The sequence below is a fragment of the Pseudoliparis swirei genome, chromosome 14 (genome assembly GCF_029220125.1).
Source record: "Pseudoliparis swirei isolate HS2019 ecotype Mariana Trench chromosome 14, NWPU_hadal_v1, whole genome shotgun sequence".
NCBI lineage: Eukaryota > Metazoa > Chordata > Actinopteri > Perciformes > Liparidae > Pseudoliparis > Pseudoliparis swirei.
Genome location: NC_079401.1, coordinates 6,883,948 through 6,906,186, shown reverse-complemented (window position 1 = coordinate 6,906,186; position 22,239 = coordinate 6,883,948). Strand labels below are relative to the sequence as shown.

At 45.3% G+C, this 22,239-nt stretch overlaps 1 protein-coding gene across 1 annotated transcript; it reads left to right on the top strand.

Moving 5' to 3' along the window:
* Positions 1–2,346: 2,346 nt before the first annotated feature.
* LOC130204489 (potassium voltage-gated channel subfamily H member 3-like) lies at positions 2,347–19,902 on the top strand. The gene is made up of 15 exons (XM_056431251.1): positions 2,347–2,422; positions 8,635–8,868; positions 8,955–9,086; positions 9,339–9,484; positions 9,844–10,102; positions 10,833–10,990; positions 11,980–12,187; positions 12,860–13,228; positions 13,340–13,539; positions 14,280–14,529; positions 15,694–15,908; positions 17,632–17,897; positions 18,363–18,472; positions 18,731–18,783; positions 19,034–19,902. Exons 1-15 carry the CDS (start codon positions 2,347–2,349, stop codon positions 19,721–19,723), a joined length of 3,366 nt encoding a protein of 1,121 aa, XP_056287226.1. The 3' UTR covers positions 19,724–19,902.
* The last annotated feature ends 2,337 nt before the right edge of the window (positions 19,903–22,239 follow it).

The following is a 22,239-nucleotide window of genomic DNA, read 5'->3' as shown; positions in this document are numbered from 1 at the left end:
ATGTGTAGCCAATGGCTGGTTCAATTGACTGTCATGCAGCTTTCCATGGCTTCTTCTTCTGTGGTGATGTGTTTCAATGAAGAACACATGAGGCTGTCAAAAAGATGTGTTTAAAAAAAATTACCTTTTCTCCCAGAATGTTCTAGCTGTTTTATTATTTTTGAATATTCATCAAATTTTATTGTAATTTAAAGATATATAATAGTCCTGAAATGTTTGAATTCAGCAAATAGGTTTTATTATTATTCTCATTATTATTATAAAAGGAAGATGATAACGTTTGAACTTGAATTTTTTTTATATATATTTGGTGAAATTATACAGAAAAAAAACTGCAAAATAGAAAAATTAACAACACTTTGCTCTTCATTGAGGATTCAATGCATTGCATCACTCTAGCGATGCCGAAGCTTTCACTAACCGTGCACTGCCATCTGCTGGTGTTAAGCATAGACTGCACAATATGTTGTACTTGTATCAATACTATTTGTTTAAATTTGTGAATCAAAAAAGGCATTTGCGGATAGGTAGGTTTGTTTCGGCTGGAGGAGTCTTTGCAAGAGAGCAACCATTTCACACAAACCAAGACTTATTCAATGAAGCTCGACAACCATCAACTCATCTTGCTTCATCAATCAAGGTGTTCCAACAAAGTGCACGACCTGTCAATCAGTCAAAGGAGTATGATGAGCATTTTAGAATGATCGCCCCTTAAAATGCTTCAAACGTCTCTGCACTTGAGCTTCACGGCCTGTAGATGGCGCTGGTTCCTGACTAATACTTCTCGCTACTACATAAGTTTCAGAACCCACTGAATGATAAATAAGCTACAAACTGCCAACTTTACCTGCAATCTATGAACAAAGAAGTACAAAGAAGTGGTGGAGAATGAAATCTGAGGCAGCCACAGGGCACGCAAGGGTATAAATGTCTTCGCCTTCAGGAAAAGTATCTCAGGATTCGTGTTTGGAGACAAATTTGGGTCTTTTATAACCAATTGTGCTAGAATGACTTCTAGAGGTTTGAAGCACGACAGAGATCCACCTGTGGGACATTATAGTGTTAACATTTCACCACTTTTCATGTATTTTAGAGTCAATTAAAACATTTTTCTTTTTTAAGTTTCGTTTTGATTAATCAAGATTGTCTTGTGTGAATGTTGTACTTGTTTTAATGTTGCTATACTATCTTCCATGCATTTATCTTTTATTCTGTATTATTTTATTGTAAGGTGACCTTGGCTGACTTGAAAGGCGCCTCCAAATGAAATGTATTATTATTATTATTATTGTGGAGCTTTTAAAGATTGCAAAAGGATTTTTAAAAAAACAGCTTGTGTTGAATGTAATGTGGGAAACAGGAGCAGAGCTGCAGAACAGATTATACAAACAACCGCATGCAGGTCGCTTTGAGATTAGATAACATGAGATATGCTTGACTGTGCCCATGGGGAAACTTCTGGGCTCAGCATCACCACATCATTCGTCTCCAGCAGCATCCTTGCAATCGTTTCTATTAAGGTTTTTTTTTTTACCAATGGTACAATGGCTTTCTGTTTACAGGTTGGCGGGAAATTAATATGTTCAGGAGTATAAGCAAATAGCTGTGAAATAGAAGCAATACGCCAAAGACTGGAGCGATTAAACACCAACATTTTATAGTGGGGATGAAACATCTTTATTTACGTCCATCAATGCATCCATCCATCAGTCGTGAATTCCTCCATACTTTTCACATGAAATACTCACATAAGTGCATCCACATGTGGTTATGGAAGAATTGACCTGTGGAATCTGAAAAAATGAATTGATCATGATCATTATAATAATTGAATCTTTTGTCCAACCTGACAAAAGCTTGGTTCTTGGGGTGAAATAAAGACAATTAAAACAGGCATCCATCCCAACATTTACGGCTGTGAGGTTAAGAGATAGGTTCAAAACGTAAAAGAGAGAGAGGTGGGAGTGCACACTGAAGAAAAAAAAGGAAGAGAGAGAGAGAGAGAAAAGTCATTTGCGGATAGGTAGAGAGAGAGAGAGAGTGAGCGAGAGAGAGAGAAATGGCTTTGCAGTACACCCGTGCGTAAATGTGACCATCCTCGCCGTGGTTCCTCTTTCCCTCCGCTCCATCCCTCCGTCCTCTCTCCTCCTGATAGCCGGGATCACCTGCGCGGTGGTCCGTGGTCAGTGTTGGACCGTGGAGTCCCGGGCGTCTCGGCTCGGCGCCCTCCTCCAGGGGTTAGGAGGAGCGCCGGGGACCTGCAGGTTCCTGCCGGGCTTTGTGACCCCCGCCGCCGAGAGCCAAGGCTCCGAGCGGCGGGAGAGACGCGGCTCGACCCGCTCTCGGATGCCGGTGATGAGGGGTCTGAACGCGCCACAGAACACCTTCCTGGATACCATCGCCACTCGCTTCGACGGGACCCGTGAGTACATCAGAGTTATCTCTAATCCCTTAATTTCATCGGGCGCAATGGATCTCTCAAACTGTTTATTTAATCTGACTCGTCTCCTCACTCAGAACATACAAAGTCCCCCAAAGACCTGCAAAGTGCTGAACGAGGGTTGAGGCCACTTGGAGACATGCAGCATGCTGATACTGAATGAATTATGATGAATGAAAGCAGCCGAGACTAATGTTTAACACATTCATAAATCATGAATGCCGTATACCTTAACACACAAACTCAAGATAAATTAACCACATCGTCTACCGGTCCTTTCAGAGGATATACAAAGATGATACACTCTTTCTTTGTGTGCACAGAAAGCACAGGTGGAAGCCGACAAAGGCATTTCATTGTTTTCTTTTACATTGAGCAAAGGCTGCATTGTGTCAATCAATGCTATAACTCAGTGGATCAATACCAGTCGAAGGTATTGATTTGAGCAACTGAGAACTCTCAATCAATCATTCTAGATTGTTAAAAGCAATTTAAATTTTTACTATCGTACACTCTCAATGCCTTCCAAGAGGCTGGTGTTGGAAATTCGTTTCTATTTAAATCTGGCTATGAATTAAAGATGTCAAACCGTTACATCAGCGACTAAACAAACCAGATCCGCAGCACCTGAGCTCCTTTAACTCTGACATTCATTTTCTCAACTACAATCATCACAATAATACAGCCCTGCATCATTGCCTTTGACAAGTGAACAGAATTATATCCAAACTATTATTTACCAAATGTCCACACAGCATCTGCATATCAGTCGGCCCATGTAAACCTACACAGAAATGACAGTCAATGCAAATATGCAAACTGCAGCTATTATCGCTCCACGCTGTTGCGTAACAAAGGCGCAAAGTACCGGCTCTCGGCAGCAGCCAGAATGTGTGAATGGAGCTGGGATACGAGGAATCAGAGCGAGCTCTGTCTATTTTCTGAAACAGAGACGCAAGTATTTTTATGGGGATTCCAGAAGCTTTTCCTGCTGCTGGGATCTACATGTGTGTCGTACGCGGTGATTCTCTGGCGTCTGTTTATGTATTTGATGCGACCTGCATGTCCCTTGAAGGCAACGCTTCACGAGTTAACGTTAATTCAATTAGTTTCATTTGGTGTCGGCGTTGACGAGCTCCGCTCTGATCGGAGAGTGCAAAAGCGTGCAGGCGACTGCAGGAGAGCCATTAGACACGAGGGCCCGCTACTAGTGGCCCCCACAGCAGTTTACAGTCAATGAAGGATTTGTCTACTAGTATCAATTACAATCTGAAATATCTTTGCAGTGAAGGGATGTTTTCATTACCGAATGGACATAATGGCCGCCCTGACCTTTGACCCCCAAAATATCACTCAAAGAAACACAATCGATTCAAGAAGAGACTCAAAAGGATTACAAAGAAACAGAAAACGACTCCGTAGGGACACAAAAAGACAACAAAGAGACCAAAACAACGACAGCAGTATACAAAACTACAGAAGGGACAAAACAACCATCCAATATTTTTTTTTTAAAGCAGGTTAAACACCTATAAGGCCTCGTGTCTGACTCTTATAGCTGGTGGGGGCTTTTACATGTCCGTGCCCAGGGGTCCATGGTTTTATAATACAAGGGTTGAAGTCTGGAAAGATGCTCATGTTGAATTCTTCATTCATGATCACATTTTTGCTTCTCGCTTGGTAAAAAGAAAGAAAAGAAAAATAACGCAGTGGGGGGTTTTTAATGAGGAGCAACCAAATATCTCTCCAACTGTGCATAGTTGTGTGTGGGGCTCTGAAAGGTCAAGAAAGCGTGTGCATGTTGAGAGGTGGAGTGGTTGAAAAACAAAACGAAACACGTGCAAAAGCACAGCAAGCGAAACTGACCGGAAAAGATGCGTGATGCCATATTAATTAATCACACTAATGACTAATGGCACAAAGCAATAGCGAGGAAAACAACACAGGTGGAGAGATGCCAAGTCCAACGAATGACTTCAAGTCTCACGGGGACCAAACCTTTGTTGTGTTTGTCATTCGGCACACTTAACGGAATAACCAACATGCCCGTTGTGACGGACGGTGAATTTTCATGTGCTGAAAGTCAGCCGAGCAGAATTGTGTTTTCGGGTCTGCAGCCCGGGATCTTCCATCTCCGCCATACAACTTTAATGCAGCATGATAACCGTGGGGACTCCAGGGAAATCTCTCTCCATTTTCTTCTAACTGGCAGTAGAACGCCTTAGCCCGAGGCAGATTTGAACCCCGAGATATCTCAACACACACTGCATGCTTAGATACAAAAGTCCCAGATTATAATTAATCACTGAGGGACGGCAATGTTGTTGGGTCAGCGTTGTCCAGACTGAACTTCCATTGGAAGGACTGCTGTGAAACGTTGTGGTGCAGAGGATGAGGACGAGCTACGGCTGCAACTCAGCTTTATTTATCCTCAGAATAATTATTAGCCTTTTTAAAAATGGATTGCTCGGCATGTAAAATGTCATACAACAATGTCAGATGCCATTACTATGTGTTGGTCATGCAGTATGACTGGTCTCGGACAGGTCTGCATGCTCTAGTACGAATTATTGAGCCATGGTTTGCCAGATGTATTGTGTTTTCAGTATGCAGTTTGTTATGCTTTGATTGTGCATGTGCCAGGTGTGGTTGGATTAAAGGACAGGAGCTTGCAGTGTCCTTAAAAAGGGCCTTAAAACACACATGTGCTGCACATGCATGCGTGTTTGGCTTTCAGCGTGCACAGTGGTGAGCGGTAATGTGGCGGGGATGTCGCTTTCAGTGTTTTTAGCAACCGGGGTTTATCGGGGGTTCCCCAAGCTGCTCAGGGGCTGACTGAGCTGTTTTGTAGTTTCAGCTCGCGCTCTTCCACCTGGCTCAGAGTGTGGATGTGACAGGCTCGCATAGTGCCTAGGGAATGTGCAGAAAATGAAAACAAAAGGAAAATAAGAACACGGCTTAGAGCCGCAGCGTGAGGAGAAAGATGTAGCACAGAAGGACTGCTTCTGGGAAACCAGATCATGTCTTCTGGGGGGGGGGGGGGGGGGAATGCTGATGCAAGTGTGAGGCCGACTACTTTATATGCAGAACACTGTAGCATCCAGGAGCAATGATACCCTCCTGTAATCAGGATATTCAAAGTGCATGATGTCATCGTGTGCTGACTATAGATGAGCATTCTCAGTTTAGTAAGAAGTATCCACAAGCTTGAATAATATCAATAGGAACATGTCCACCAAAACGGCAACAAGGAGTGATGAGTATCTGCTCTGGCTTAATAAATCAGAATATTGTTTCAACAGATGAGTCACTTGCTGCTGACGGGTCAAGGCAAAAGAAAACAAAAGACGTCCACTCCTACAGAGAAATCAGAGAACAGCACAATGTCAGGCAGAACAATGAAGTGAAACAATGGCCCTAATGCACACAGCCCGGTACACAAAGGAATGGAGCGAGACCCGAGCGAGACCCATCCCACGCAGTCCTGAGGCTGAGCTGGAGAAAACACCTGAAGCCAGGTTCTAAAACATTGTTGGAAAGCATCCCCAGAAGAGTTCCGGCAGCATATTGTAAGAATCAACAATAAAATATGAGCTTCTTTTTTCAAAAGCATTTTTCCAAAATCTTCAGAAAAATTCCCCCATATCATTAATAATTTAATAGCGTTTAGTTGCTTTTCTTTGTTGTGTGTGTCCTATCTGTATTGCCTGTACAAAGTAGGTACACAACAAAATTAATAAATATAATTTTGAAGTATAAAGTCAAAGAAATAATTTGTAATAATTGTATAAACAAATTTAATAACAATATATAACTACAAAGAATCTGTAAACTACAGCACAATAGTTATTATTACAATTTCTATGACAATTGCTCGTATACTGAAAGCATAAATGAGTTCATTTATTATTTTTCAACAAAGTTTAAATGTTATTTTACAAGTTTAAAAAAGTGCCCCCAATTTCTTTTTAAATGCCCCTGGATTTCAGTCAGTGGGGCAAAAAACTGCCCCCTAAAAAAATGTGTGACGTTCCTACCCTGATTCCTATTATATCCTGACACACTCTTCAAAAATCTCCGGCTGCATCATTCTTACGTGGAGACTCGCGGGCGGCCTCCCTCCGCTGCTGCCTCACAGGCAACGCCGCCGCTGTCACTACGAATCCATCTGGCCGCCTATGAGCAACACGGCCTCGCACTTGTGGCGTCTCGTGCAGCGTTGGTCTCATGGCTGCTCGCCCAGCAGCGAAAAACAACAACAAAACAGCTGCACAAAATGTCGCTCGCATGTTTTGACCTTCACGGTGGGTGTATGTTGCATGACAACGTAATATTCCTCAAAACATATTTCCATCCTGCTAAAAGAAAGAAAAAAAACACTTGAAAAAATAAAACAGCTAAAGGTTGAGACTATTTTTTTAAAAAGTCTGTTAAATATGAAGCTACAGAAAGTTGATTTCTTAGCTTAGCATGAAACAGGCTAGCATGGCATCTTGTGTTTAATCCACACAATAACATCAACAAGTTGGTCTTGCAATGACTTCTTGGAGTCATAAAACACAACTTGAAATTTTTCTCTTTACTTTATTTTATTTGAAAAGAACCAGTCTAGCTGTCTTCGTGCTAAGCTAAGCTAGCTGTCTCCTTGCTGTAATTTCATGTAACGTACGGAAATTTCAATCTTGTCCTCTTTATTGTTATAATTCTTTTTAAATGTGACTGCAATTTGCCAGCTAGCTTCAAATAGTCTGTTAAGCTCCACCTTGACCAATGAGATTACTTCTGCCTCAGAGGCAAAATTGCAATCTGCATGTGTGAATGAATCTGAAACCCCACCCAGCTTTATTACGCAATGTATCATTTTATTAGCATTATTTGCATCGTTGTGATTCATAACTTGTTGGGAAAGGCAAAATTTCCCTTGATCCTCCAGGCGGTTTGTACTTCTTGCCTGAATGGCGTTTCAATGGGGTTTGGCCAGAGCATTTACACTGAACGTGTTTTATTAATGCATGCATTATTAAATTTCATCGTCCCCGGTTCAACTTCATGCAATAACTTTCTGTGTAGCAGTGAATTCCTCCCTCACTCGATCGCTCATTGAATCACTTACGCGCCTGCTCTCTCGTCCTATATTGCTCCCATTCTTCAAAGTGAGAGCTCCAGTCTTCCAGATTCATTTATGCATGGCTTTAATGATCCCTCTGGAATGACTGCCGTGGCTGCGTTCGTCACCGATCTTACTTATTTCAGTTTCTTAACGAATTAGTCAAGATTGTCCCCATAAAACAGGCCGTCAAACCTTTTGTCAGAGCTCATATTGTGGCGATCTACTGACAGTGCGCTTACATGCATGCTTTGACTTCAGCTGCACAGACCAGCGTCTTCTAGTTGTGAAATAAAGTTTAAATGGATTGGGATAGGTAACATTTCATCACGCAGATATTAATTTCACGATCCAAATGTGGCACCTCTTCAGATAAAGGAAGTGGAGTTCATTTGTGGGGCTGAAAATGGCCATATATTAGATGGTTTAGAGGCAGAGGGGAGGACGCATGAGACGAACAAAGAAAAGATGATTGGAAGGGAACAATAGGGAGAGATGAAGAAGAAGAAAAGATTAAAGGAATATGATAGAAGAGTAGCGAGCATCTTAAAGCCTCCCCGAGGTGAAGCTCTTCAAAGACCAGAATAACTCTGAAGCCTTTCAAAGGGCCGAAACGAGCATAAAGTTGGAATGAACACTGGAAGAAGAAAAAAGAAAGCCTTGCATAAAATTCTTTGAATTAAGATGTTATCTTTGTGAAATTGTGGGGGATGACCCCATGGTTGACCAAAGAATGTAGTGTGCATGTGAAGTGCAACAAAACTGTACGCCATCTGATGGTAACAGCTCACAACTGAAACATATTCCTGCCAATACTAATAATAATTGTGTTAGGATTTAACAACTCTACCACCGATGAGGCGTTGAGGGAGCGTGTGTATAAGTGTTATGAGAGGAAAGGCACTGCAGCTCTTCACATTACATGAATTGGGTTTCTCCCAACTGAATATAGCAGCTGGGCAGTAAGAGGACATTGTTTCAGAGATTTGAGTGAGTAGTTTTTAATCATGCTTCATCCCTGCTTCGTTTCTCTGCTTCCCTTTCCTGCCTCCTCTCCTTATTACCTTCTGATGTTTCCTCCAACCAGACAGCAACTTTGTCCTGGGGAACGCTCAGGTCCAGTCCCTCTATCCCATCATCTATTGCTCCGATGGCTTCTGTGAACTGACCGGCTTCGCCCGCGGCGAGCTGATGCAGAAGGGCTCCGCGTGTCACTTCCTGTACGGCTGCGAGACCAGCGATCTCCTCACCTCGCAGATGCAGAAAGCTCTGGATGAACGTCGGGAGTTCAAGACCGAGATCATTCTGTACAAAAAGAGCGGTGAGGCTGGAAGGCCGGAAGATCTGGTGAAGTTTACTCAGTCGAATGTGTCCTTAAATCCAACATGATCTCTTTTCTTTGAGCAGGCTCCAAGTTCTGGTGTCTGCTGGACATTGTGCCCATAAAGAACGAGAAGAGCGAGGTGGTTCTGTTCCTGGTGTCGCATAAAGACATCACAGAAAATAAGGACCTGGACCACGGCAACGAATCTGACACTGGTGAGAGGAAAAGGAGGCGTTTTTCAGTTCCACTATAATCCACATGAAATAATCCAAGAGAGGCTTTGCAGTCGGGGCTCGAATACATCACCACGACTGGTGATGTGATGAAGGAACAGTCACCAAGTAAATAAAAGATTCTGCTTTGTCAGCGAAAACACAACCTCGGTTTTAAATAAATCATTCATACGTTACAGTTTCTAGATCCAAGTTTGGGTGCCACAGATTCTCATTTTGTTTCCTTGTTTGCAGACGAGAAAACGGGCCTGGAGGTCCACCAGATCAGCCGCCCTCCGGGTTTGAACACGGAGCGGCGCCGCAGCCGCGCCGTCCTCTACCAGCTGTCTGGACACCTCCAGAAACAGGACAAGACCAAGAGAAAGCTGAAGATCAACAACGTGAGACTTGCTTTCTGGCCTACCTTCGGTTCCAGTTTGACCTCCGCTGTGGAGAATAAAGATTTGCAACCCCAGAGCCATATTTATATTTGGTGATGCGCACGTCAACTGACTCCCAATGCAAATCATTTCAAAGTCTGACCAATTAAATTACATTTTCCTATGTGGAATTCTAACCAAGTCCCAACTGAAGTCTTGAATAATATTACTCTACCGACAGTAGCAGTGCTGCTAATGGTAATAAAATATTCATGCTGGCTGGTTTGGATATTCTCAAATCAATTATTCATGTAAAGAATATACCCTGATATAGCAGGTCTGTCTGTATCAATAACGCCTGTCTGTCTCTCCACATCCAGAGTCTCCTGGGAGCCAATGCGAACCCGGTCCCGGAGTACAAGGTGGCGGACGTCCAGAAGTCTCGTTTCATCCTCCTCCACTACGGTGCGTTCAAGGCCGGCTGGGACTGGCTGATCTTGTTGGCCACCTTCTACGTCGCCGTCACCGTTCCCTACAACGTCTGCTTCACCGCGGCGGCGGTACGAGAGGACGGCGCCTCCGCGGCGCGAAACCCTCCGAGCGTCAGCGATATCTTGGTGGAGATACTGTTCATCATGGGTAAAGCTGCTTCCACGTGCTCAGGGAAAGATATTCGAACAGGTTTCATATGTATATTCGTTTCATCCTTTTCATGGAATTTATCGACAATAGGAAATATCATCACCAGACGTGTTCTTTAAATTAATCTAATTTAAGATTTTCTATTTCTCAACGTCCTTCTATCATCAGTTTGAAGGGAATCTCGTTTCCGGTTTACATAATCCAATCAAGCCGCCCTTAAACCACCACTCCTTCTCTCTTAATTGGCCCAGTTAGCTGCACCACTATCTGCCTCAAACTCCTCCAGACGCTCAAGAGCCATATGCTAATATTTCCTCCTTAAGGATCTCCACTTCCTCTACTTTATTTCTCCCTGCCCTCTCTGCCCCGACAACCGAGTCCACTAATCCCGCCCGGGGAAGGCTTGTTCAGTGTTCCCTGTATATCTGGAGGTTAGTCAGATAGGTACATATGGGGCTGTATTGACTGCAGACATATTTAGTTTATACCTGAAATATTCTTGTTTAGGTTTGGAGTCAGAGTGTCGAATATTAAACAGTGGGCCTCGGAGTAAATATGGTGATCAGGATGCATCACTTTAAAGGAAGAGCTTTATTTTGTCGGGAGGGGAGACATTCGGGCGGTGTAAGAAATCAAAACCAGCAGCCTGTTTGCTCAGCTTGGTAACAAAAAAGAGGTTTTCAAATAATTAGTAGTTAATAGTTAATAAGTTTGCCTTGTGTGCCAGATATCGTGCTGAACTTTCGCACCACCTTCGTGAGCACGTCTGGCCAGGTGGTGTACGACGCCCGCTGCATCTGCATTCACTACGTCACATCCTGGCTGTTTGTGGATCTGATCGCCGCCTTGCCCTTTGACCTGCTCTACGCCTTCAATATCAGCGTGGTGGGTCTCTTTCTCACACACACACACTGCCAGTTTTAAATAATGTCAATAGCACTTTCCTGCTGTTCGACTTTCGCTCGACATTAATTTAAGAAGACGAAAGCAGAGCCCCCAAATGTTATGCTGCACAGATGAGAAACGAAGAGCCACAGTAAACAACTTTTTTTTTCTCATCTTTGACTATTTGTTCCATCGTTTCCTGAAATCGTGCTCTCGGTATTTGCCGTCGTGGCTTCAAGGCAAGAAGACTGAGAGTTTGAGCTCCAACAAGAAACTCATTATTCGGTAACCAGTAATTAAACTGATGAACGGGTACGCTGAGGACAAATCACAGACGGAAGCAAATAGATTAGATGGATGATGTCGATTGCAGAGCTGTGAAACGCATACAGTACGATAAATACCACATCTGAAGGAACACAATATTATTACACAAGGAAAGTGTTCATTATGTTCATTTATTTCTGACATTTCTTCACCTTTACAGCAGGTCATGTGATGAGCTTGCAGGTGTGCCCACGACTAAATTAAATTCCCTGAATGGATCCATATCCAGATATCTACTGAATGAAATCCTGTCTGATGAGGGATGTAATTTATCGTGAGGGAACCAGAGCCGTTTCAATTAACGCGCCGCTCATTGGGCTGAAACAAGCAGGAAATACAGAGGCGTGGCAGGAAATCAATAAGTGAATGATGTTAGATCAGGCAATTCTCACCTCAGGGATTGTTCTCCAAGATGATGATGGCATTGATTTCCTCTGAGTGGATTATGTGGTAAAAGCTGTAAATAGAAGTTTTAGGTGTTTACGTATTTTTCATCCCATTTGAGCTATAAAGTTCAGGTGAGACACGAGTCACTGTCATGATGCGTGATTTGAATTATCAGTGTGCAAGGGTGACTTCTAATTAGTTGCAGATGGGAAACTTTGACAAGTACACACTACATTCATCCCTTTTCAAACGCATGACTCCTCTCTCTCTGGCAGAACTTCGGGGTTCACCTGCTGAAGACGGTGCGCCTCCTCCGCCTCCTGCGCCTCCTCCAGAAGCTGGACCGCTACTCCCAGTACAGCGCCGTGGTCCTCACCTTGCTCATGTCCACGTTCGCCCTACTCGGCCATTGGATGGCCTGCGTCTGGTACTTCATCGGACGCAGCGAGATCGAAAGTAATAGCCCCGCCTCCTGGGATATAGGTTTGTGTCTGTTGCAACTTCATGGCAGAAAATGTAATGATTAGAACGATGGAGACAAAAAAAACATAGATTCATCTGAATGATTTTAACCGATTCCAGAGTATGAAGACTTGGTAGAATGCACACAGTCTGTGTGTATTTGTGTCTTTTTGCTGAGAAAACACTTCTAATTATGGTGATCCGTTTTCTCTCCTACTGTGCTCAGCGGTGCCAAACAACAAGAATACTGTGAGGTGGAATGAGACTGGAGGGTAATAGTGGGGGCGGGGGGGGGGGAGGGAATATACAGTACAAAAGGCCTCCGCTGATGTACACGTGGGACGTCACGGCTCAGTGATTCCCAGAGGTTGCAATGTTCATTACGGTTCACAAAGGAAAATGTTGTCCTGTACAAACATTCATGTGTTTTTCGTGCTGGTGTTGTCGCGCTCTCATCTTTCATCTGGCTAATTAAATGTCAAAACGTGACGTGCATTGATTACATACGGCCCACTTAATCAATCCCTTGAACAAAGTCAAGTTTAAAATAGCCGATGCACGCGTGATATCCATCGCAATGGGTGCCCGAGTCAAGGTTGCTGAAGTCATCGGCCCTTCCAGCCAATGAAGCCGTGTCGTGAAGGCTCTCTCACGAGGGATCTCATTAAACTGACAACCTCCTCTTCCCACCAGGCTGGCTCCATGAACTGGCCAAACGCCTGGGAACGCCGTACTTCCTGACGCCGCTGACCTCCCTGTTGGGAGTCTCCGATTCGCCTCAAGGCGCCGTGGCTGCAGCGCTGACCAATTACAGCCAGTGGAATAGCTCCGGGTTGGAGCCGCTCAGCGGGGCAGCTTTGCTGGGCTCGGGCCAACGGAACGGCAGCAGGAGGACGCCCGGCGGCTCGGGCACGACGCTGAGCGGCGGCCCGTCTGTCCGGAGCTCCTACGTGACGTCGCTGTACTTCGCTCTGAGCAGTCTGACCAGCGTGGGCTTCGGCAACGTGTCGGCCAACACGGACTCCGAGAAGATCTTCTCCATCTGCACCATGCTGATTGGAGGTGGGGGGAACGCCAAAGCACCTTAAACTGCTCGTTTTGTCACCACATGGTCGAAGATAACGGAAAACACAACGGCAGAAGTCTTTCCTTATCCAGTCCGTCTGTCTGCAGCATTAATGCACGCCGTGGTGTTTGGAAATGTGACCGCCATCATCCAGAGGATGTACTCACGGCGCTCCCTCTACCAGACCCGCACCAAGGACCTGAAGGACTTCATCCGGGTGCACCGGCTGCCCAAGGCCCTCGAGCAACGCATGATGGAGTGTTTCCAGACGACCTGGTCCGTCAACAATGGCATCGACGTCAGCGAGGTAGGAGGATCGAGATTCAGGCGGGGATTAAATGTCTTTGACACGAGGGAATGTGAACATATGAAGTCACTCTACCAGGCAAACAGATTCCTGGAATTGTGCGACTGTCGCTTTAACTTTTTGGGATGGTTGCATCACCTCTGTGACTCGTATTGCCCTTGTCCGTTACAATGGAATCAACCGCCTTGGCTTCCAAAATAGAAAGTTCAACTCATGCGACGTGTCCTCCGAGCAAACTAAAGTCAGAGGATTTTGCTTTTGTTTTGTTTTCTATGAAACGGGGGAAGCTATCTTAATTTCATGACTTGATAGACACATAACTGGCTGTGTTTGACCATGACTTTAAATGGAGATAATCCTTTTTAAAGAGATAACATGACGGGGGACATACACTAATACTGTAGGGTAATAACCAACAGAGACTTCTACTTTGGGTCTCTGTTGCACATGAAGTGGGAACGCTCAATAAATAATATAGTGTTGCATTTGCTGTCATGAATGACATTTGAGTAACTGCACAACATGAAGAACAAACGTCATCCAGAGATGGTCATGCATGTATGAGTTAGTTGTGACTGTGGGAAAGCGAGAGGTTTTATTTTGCCCGTTTCCTCCACCTTCCCACACAGTCAGATTCAAATGATGACACACAGAGGGAAGACGAAGAGGGGGATTCATCCGTGGCGTGCTGTCATGAAAACCAAATAGTGCGTTGCGTGTCCTTCTCTTTCCCTTCACAGCTACTGAAGGACTTCCCGGATGAGCTGAGGGCCGACATCGCCATGCATCTGAACAATGAGCTGCTGCAGCTGCCGCTGTTTGAGTCGGCCAGCAGGGGGTGTTTGCGCTCCCTCTCCCTCATCATCAAGACCTCCTTTTGCGCACCTGGGGAGTTCCTCATACGCCAGGGCGACGCCCTCCAGGCGATCTACTTCGTGTGCTCCGGCTCCATGGAGGTACTGAAGGACAACACTGTGCTGGCCATTCTCGGTAAATAACAAATAATCGCATTCTGAGTTAAAGTATGGACTCATTTATTTTTATGAATTAGCTGTTTTAGTAAAAACCAATATAACCATCAACACCAGCCATAAATAAGAGTGGTTTCTTGAAGTGAAGCAATATTAACAACATATACATTTTAACTCATGCTGATACATTGACTACTATGTTTACATAAACGATGCTCATATTGGATAACTTAATACATAATAATATACAATGCAATACACACCCCATATCACAACACCATTGAGGTTCAGCACCACGGAAAGCACCCATCCATCCTTCACACTAACTCTTCAGCCAGGTTTAAATAAGTAAGGAAGCACATCAATGGTCTCTGCTCGTGTGGTTTGGGGCTCAAACTTCCTGTTGGACCTGCAGTCTAAATATTCTGAATAGGTGGTAATAAAAAAATGCCATTTGCAATAGGTGAGCGGCTCGAACCAGAAACCTCCCTCCAGAAAAAGAGCGCCGTGTCCTTCAACACAGTCACGTCACGGGCTGTCCCTTGTGCCGTCTAGGGTGGGGCAGTGCAAGGGAGAAGTACAAACTGGCAAAAGTGAAATGTTTAAAATGAACGGGAAGGTTTATTCATTCCAACAAAAATACGAAAAAATCCACAGTTCAACAAAAAGCGTCCCAGGGGGGAGAAAAAGGTTCTTTAAACAAAAACTTATCTTCAAACACAGTCCACGTAACAAAGTCCTCCTCTGGGTTGTTCTCGTGGGCTTGGGTTCGTTCTGGAGGCCCTTCCACTCCTGGCTTGTCCAGCTCCTTCCCTGCTTGTGCTCTGCCCTCTGTCTCCTCAATTAGATGTCCTAAGAACCTGCAGCTGGGTGAGTGGTGAGGCAGTCTGGGAGCTGTAGTTTCCAACTGAATAAGTATTTAGATCCTTTACTGAAGTAAAAGTACAAATACAACAATGAAAATGGTTCCTTCTTTTGAAATCGCACGCAAGTGCAGAAGCTTAAAAGTGTTATTTTAGTGAACATTTTGACTTTTTCCTTTTCCCAGTGCATGATCATGAACATGCACTGCGCTGCACCAATTTAGAACATGTTGCCGTTCATCAAATGCATCAGTTCCATTGCATTGTGGTCATATCGACTCTCAGGTTAAGGACATCACGTGTGCATCTCTGCTCTCCAGGTCGGGGCGACCTGATTGGCTCCGACTGTCTGACCCAGGAGGAAGTGATTAAGACCAACGCCTGTGTGAAGGCGCTGACCTACTGCGACCTCCAGTACATCAGCCTCAAAGGCCTCCGCGAGGTGCTCTGCCTCTACCCCGACTACGCCCAGAAGTTCGTCACTGAGATCCAGCACGACCTGACGTACAACCTCCGGGAGGGACACGACACCGAGGTACGAGGACGGTGTCAGCCTCTCCGACCTCTCCAAGCATGTGTGACGGGACGCTGCTGCCACTTCACACTATGGCTTTTTTGTCCTTTTTAGTACACCTGCAGGGAAAATCTTCGTTGTGAAGGTTAAACACAAGTAGGGGACAAATAAACACATATAAAGTGTAAAAAAAGTGACGCAGTGTCCATGTATCCATCCACTTCCTGCCACTTTTCTGGGTCTGGCTGGAAGTGACAGCAGGATCCTCCTGAAGGATACGAAGATGTTCCCAGATGTAGTCCCTCCAGAATGTTCTAAATAGCTGCTTCATTTCTGTTGTCTATACTTTACAACTGACAGGAGTTGTTGACATCTTGGGACGCTTGTTCGCGCTTTGAGCCAGGAATACTTTTCGCGGTTCACTCTCATGTCTGTTGGTTCCATCTGGAGCCGGGAGACGTTGCTCAGTCACATTTTTTTTTAAAGTGCAGGAGAGAACATAAATCAACTGAAGGCATGCACAGGAATGTCAAAATTGGGATGCGTTTCAGATCGTCAGTCAGTTCCCTCTGTGTGAAGCATCATCACGAAATGAAGCTTCGGAGTTTTGACTCTAAACTCGACTGATTGGTTCCCAAAATAACTGGAAAAAAGCTGTGTACACAACTCAAATGTACCCTTGACACACGCACACACACACACACACACACACACAGGAATATACTTCTAAGCAGGCAGTTGTGCATCCTCCACTGAGCGCGACGTGGGACTAAAAATAGCGGCGTCAGAGGAGAGGGGGAGGGGGAGGGGCAGGTCATCCCCTGGCTGGATAAATATAGAACAACAACCAGATGGAGGCGAGACCTGCAAACATCCGGATGAAAGGAAGCTGCAGGGGGAAGAAAGAGGAAGAACCTCGGTGACATTAGCATTTACGTGCCTACACACACACACACACACACATGCTCACTCATGTAACATACATGCTGCGTTGATTATATGTTGGCCCATTTCACATGTGCAGTGACCATATTTCTCTCACATGCAACTCTTCCAAAACGCCTGCAAAGACACAGGCATAATTGGCTGATGCCGTTATTGTGGCATGCTGCAAATAAAGGCTGCCACGTGCAGAAGCTCACACACACACACACACTGGAATTCAAAACATGTGCTTCTCCGCTGGGTACCTTTTCAGGCAAACCACTGCTCAAATTAAACCTGAGATCTAAAAATAACAACAAGTGCACGTGAGCTAAAGACAGGGAGGGGGAGACAACAAACAAGGGGAAGGGTGGTGGCAACGTGGGTGGGGGAAGAGAGAGAGAGAGAGAAAGGGGAGGACAGGGGCAATGGGTTTTGTTTGCCAATTTTTTAATCAGCTTGAAATTACAGATGCAGTGAATATAATTACCTTCAACCGGCCAACAACGGCAATCTGACTGCATGGGTTTTACTTTGAAAGGCACATCTGTTAAGATATCACTTGTTGGGTTCATTTTGCAGCAGAGACTATAGAAATCCTTCAGAGGAGCTGAATGTCTTTGGTTCTGAATGGATAGCAGCAGCTATTGTGAATGACTGCTCTCACTCAGGGATGCTCTGTGGCTCAGCAGCGCCCCCATCTGGTCACAGCGGAACCGCAACACTCGTGAATTTAGGATGCAAACTTATCCTGGAAAGCTGAATGCATACTTAAATTGTTTTTTTTTTAAGTGATCATTTTTTCTTTTTCACTCCTCAGGCAGACTGCGAGAGCAACGGAGGGATCGGTAAGAAGCTTCCGTCCATCAAGGAGGTGGAGGAGGGGTCGGGGTCCGAGGTCGAGCACTCCCCTCTCCCCCCGATGCCTCCCCTGAGCAGGCTGGGCCGAGGGGGGCTGCGCTCCCCCCTCCGCTCCCCGCTGCTGCCGCAGAGAGCCTTCAGAGTGGCGAGCGACCACATCCGGCCCTCCGGCCTGCAGATCCCGGCGGTGAGCTTCAGCGGCCGGCAGCCGGACCTCGGCCCCCGGTGAGGAACCGCTCGTTGATTTACCGACTGGGTAAAGTCGTCAGGACAGTTTGACTGGCGCTCTTTATGAATTATGGGTAGTCGCTGGTGAGGTTCAGATTTACGATGGAGCACCTGACCATACATATCGTTACAGTATTACATTCATGAATTCTCTTTTCAGAGGAAATATATATATATTTTTAAAGGATCTTAATCAGGATACTGGAGATGAGGAATGAGAAGGGTTTTGTATGATTAGGTTATTAATAGCTCTGCAGCCTGACGGTTGAATACCACAGAAGAAGAGGCTTCAAATGAAGTACTGCTCTTGGATTGGCTGAATGAATTATGTTTCTATAACCATGTCCAGTGTGTGTTTATGAATAAGGTAAGGCCATGTGTGGCATCTGAGACTGTGGCTTCCTTTTGTCTGTCTCTTCTTGTCCAGTGTGTGTGAGACTCACTCTTCCTGTTGGTCCTCAGGTGTGTCGATGGGATCGAGGCAGAAAACCAAAGTGGGTCAGCCCGGAAGTTTGACTTCTCTCCCAGTGCAACTCAGAGTTTCCTCCCCAGCCCTGATTTAGCTGCCTCAGGTTAACACACACACACACACACACACACACACGCACACACACACACACACACACACACACACACACACACACACACACACACACACACACACACACACACACACACACACACACACACACACACACACACACACGCACACACACAGATGTCACACTGGATGGCCTGCAGAGCAGCAAAGACTGATTTGAATGAATCACCAATGTATTCTTATTCCTCTCCTTCGTGAGTACTAAATGTATTTCTGTATATGTCGTCAGGCGCCCACGATGAGGACGACACCATGCAGACGATCGCCAAGCTAAAACATGAGGTAATGCTCATCGTCCCTCTGTCTCCTCTCTGACTCTCGCCCCTCTGACTCTCGTCCCTCTGTCTCCTCTCTGACTCTCGTCCCTCTGACTCTCGTCCCTCTGATGCTCCTCCCTCTGAATCTCGCCCCTCTGACTCTCGCCCCTCTGACTCTCGTCCCTCTGAATCTCGCCCCTCTGAATCTCGCCCCTCTGACTCTCGCCCCTCTGACTCTCGTCCCTCTGTCTCCTCTCTGACTCTCGTCCCTCCAGATGAGCGTCCTCTCCCGCCAGGTGACCGCCGTCAGTCAGGAGCTGCAGGAAATGACGAGTCTTCTCAAGCCCCTCTTCCACAACCCCTCCATGCTGCTGATACCCGGCGCCGTGACTCCGCCTGCCAGCGTGTCGTCCCACAGCTGCTCCCCGGCCCCCCCCTTTCTTACCCAGAGTGCACCTGCGGACTGTTCGGCCGATCAATCCGTGCGGGGGCCCGAGCCGCCGTCTCCTCGGCCGAGCGCGACGAAGGCGCTACAGGGAGAGTTTGATCCTCTCCAGTGTCCGCCCTCCCGTACCATCGGCTCCCATCCCCCCCCGGTCTCTCATCGCTCCGCTCCCCCATCACTCAACAGCTCTCCCCATGAGCACACAGTGGTGCTAAATCCCTCCTCCTCCTCCTCCTCCTCCTCCTCCATCCCCTCTCTTTCTTCATCTGGCAACAAGTCATCCATCACTCCCCTTTTGGTCGACTTATCAGGACCCGACAGCGAGCACCCACAGTCCTGTCTCCACTTCCGGTCCCAGCCTGAGTTCACATCCCAGTCGTATCCCCTTTCCCAGCCCCTCCTCCAGCCCTCCGGCATGACCTCCAACCCTCGAGAACCCCTCCTGAACCTGCAGCAGGTGGAGTGGAGCGAGCACACCGCCCAGCTCAGCTTCATCAATGAGGGACAGCCCTTGGTGTGAGGAGACCCGGACGGACGGGACCAGCATGCCGCACAACTTACTGCATGACAAACATTTGTCCAAAGGTTGGCTTTTGAATTCAAAATGTAAATACATCGATTTTAAACTATTATAAGCGATGATCATGAGCACCAGCTGTATGCAGATCTGATAATAAAATAGTTTGTTTTACAGTTTAATTTGGATTTGATTGACAGGATACTAAACTCCTTTTATAGTTAATTATATAAGCAAAGTGTATATGGCAAGTCTCATTGGGAAGGAGGCCAGGTCTAGGCCAGAGGCTGGATGCAGGGACCCAAGACCAGCTTCAGACACAGCCGGGTCCAATGGGGCCTATAAGTGGTGAAGTCACAAAGACACCCGAGAGGAAGGAGAGTTAGTAATGTGCAAAGTCCGGATGCTCGTAGAAGACCTCCCGGCCTCCCAGCGCCCTGCAGGAGTGCACCTCCCTCCAGTGGAAGGTCTCCAGCGAGGAGGGACAGTCTACGGGCGCTTCAAACACCCGACCCGCAAAGACCGCTTTGACGCAGAGCTGGATCTAGTCGGGATCGCCACCGGCCTGGAGGAGGACGGAGAGACGGAAACAGAGAGAGAGAGAGACCGGGAAAAAAAAAAGCTATATTATTGGCGATAATAAGGAATAACTGCAGAAATAAGCGTATTTCACTCTGGGTGAATAGGATCTAGCTTTATATAATAACATATACATATTTAAGGAATACTAATTATTATGTAACTGTCTTCACTTTAGGTAAAATGTGAGGCCATTATGTACCTGCCATTCCCATCGCAACCACAAGAGGGCAGCATTTCATCAGTGAAAAGACAACCAGCTCCCCTCGTCCTCAGGTTTTCTACTGTTTGCTGCAGCCAAAAGAAATACAAGTGAATATATTTAGGTTTTACACTGTTGGTTGTACAAAACAAGACGGGTGATGACTTCACACTGGGCTCTCATTGATTCACCCAGAAATCAACCATCAGGCATAGATGGTGAAAGGAATGCATTAGTTGCAGCTTAATTAAATCTGATTGACATGTGTTTCATGCACAAAGAAAAAGACATGTTATCGCCTTTCCCACCATTAAAATGACACGTGTAGCAAAAGAAAATGAAACAGTTTCCCACAAAAATAAGTAAATTCAATATAAATTAAAAACAGAGTCCAGGTTTTGTATAACATAATAATTTCCTCTGCTTAAAAACAGGTTTTGGTCACCAGCCGAAGTGAACAGGTATTAAGAGCTGGTTGGAGCACTCTTTAATTGCATTCCAACACACACACACACACACACACACACACACACACAATTCCTGCTCATGCTGAGCGACTTGTGGTGAGCTGTCAAAGATACTTACGATGATGTAGGACAGACAAGTGTTGGCAGTTTTCACACACACACACACACATACACATACACACACACACACACACACACACACACACACACACACACCACAGAGGAGGAGCGACAGGAAGGCAGACAGGCGTAGTAGTAATGATAGGTGACTATTCTTCCATCCAGAGTAAATGAAGGGAAGCTGACCAGCTCGGCTTTCTGACCAGACACACTAACAAACACATGAGTGATGGATGGACGGAATATCTGCTCACACTTCTTTTTCTCTGTTTTATTTAAAAGAAGGGTTTTTTATTTGGTTTGACGGCTCGTGAGGATGATGAAAAGACTGTTAATGCAGCGTTACAGTCTTTCCGTGCCATTAAATCTGTGGTGTTTTGATTATGAATCCAACTTGAGGACAAAAGAGAGCTTTTAAATATTCGTCTGAGGCTTTTGATGCCAAGGCCAGACATTTTTAAGATTTCCATCTGAATTAGGAGAGTAAATCACCCTTTTGTGAAATGAAATGCAGAATTGTAATACAAATATAAAGGCTCTTGGATATTCTAAGAGAAAAGAAAATCTTGAAAAATAAATATAAGACAAATAATTAAACTGATTTTTCTATTTATTCATGTATTCACAAAAATGAGTTTAGTCATTCAACTAAAACAGCTTTAATGCCCATATAGAAATGATATATTCAGCTTCCTGCTTTTTAATAGAAAAAAGTAAAAGCAAGCAGAACCACTAATATTAACAATAATGGATATAGAGGTCAAAAGGTTGCAGTTTATTCCCTTTAAGTGGAGCTTGAGCTTGACTTCTTCTCCAGGGGTAAGCGGGACAAAGAGCTGGGGCCCCAGAGCATACTGTCGGGTTCCTCTCCCCCGGTAGAGGGCAGAGCTTCAGCTTCCCCGTCACATCCATTCAGATCATTTATAACTCCCCTTATTCTACGTGAATCTCTTCCTCTCTGAATGGTGACGATGAACTTCTGACATAAATCATATGTTCCCCTCCCTCCTCCTCCTCCTCTCTCGGGCATCTGGGAAATTAATTATCTTTTCTAAATCACATTATTCATTTTGAAAGCGACACTTTCTTGAGTAAAAGTATAGCTCTCTTTTGTTTACATTTTCTTTTTAATCCACATGCTTTACAACTTC

What these genes read in the sequence shown, in the direction of transcription:
- LOC130204489 (XM_056431251.1), top strand. Translation starts at nt 2,347, where the DNA reads ATGCCGGTGATGAGGGGTCTGAACGCGCCACAGAACACCTTCCTGGAT. An exon ending in GGGAGGGACACGACACCGAG is followed by an intron (nt 15,909 to 17,631) that starts GTACGAGGACGG and finishes TTCACTCCTCAG; the next exon opens with GCAGACTGCGAGAGCAACGG. An exon ending in CCCTGATTTAGCTGCCTCAG is followed by an intron (nt 18,473 to 18,730) that starts GTTAACACACAC and finishes ATATGTCGTCAG; the next exon opens with GCGCCCACGATGAGGACGAC.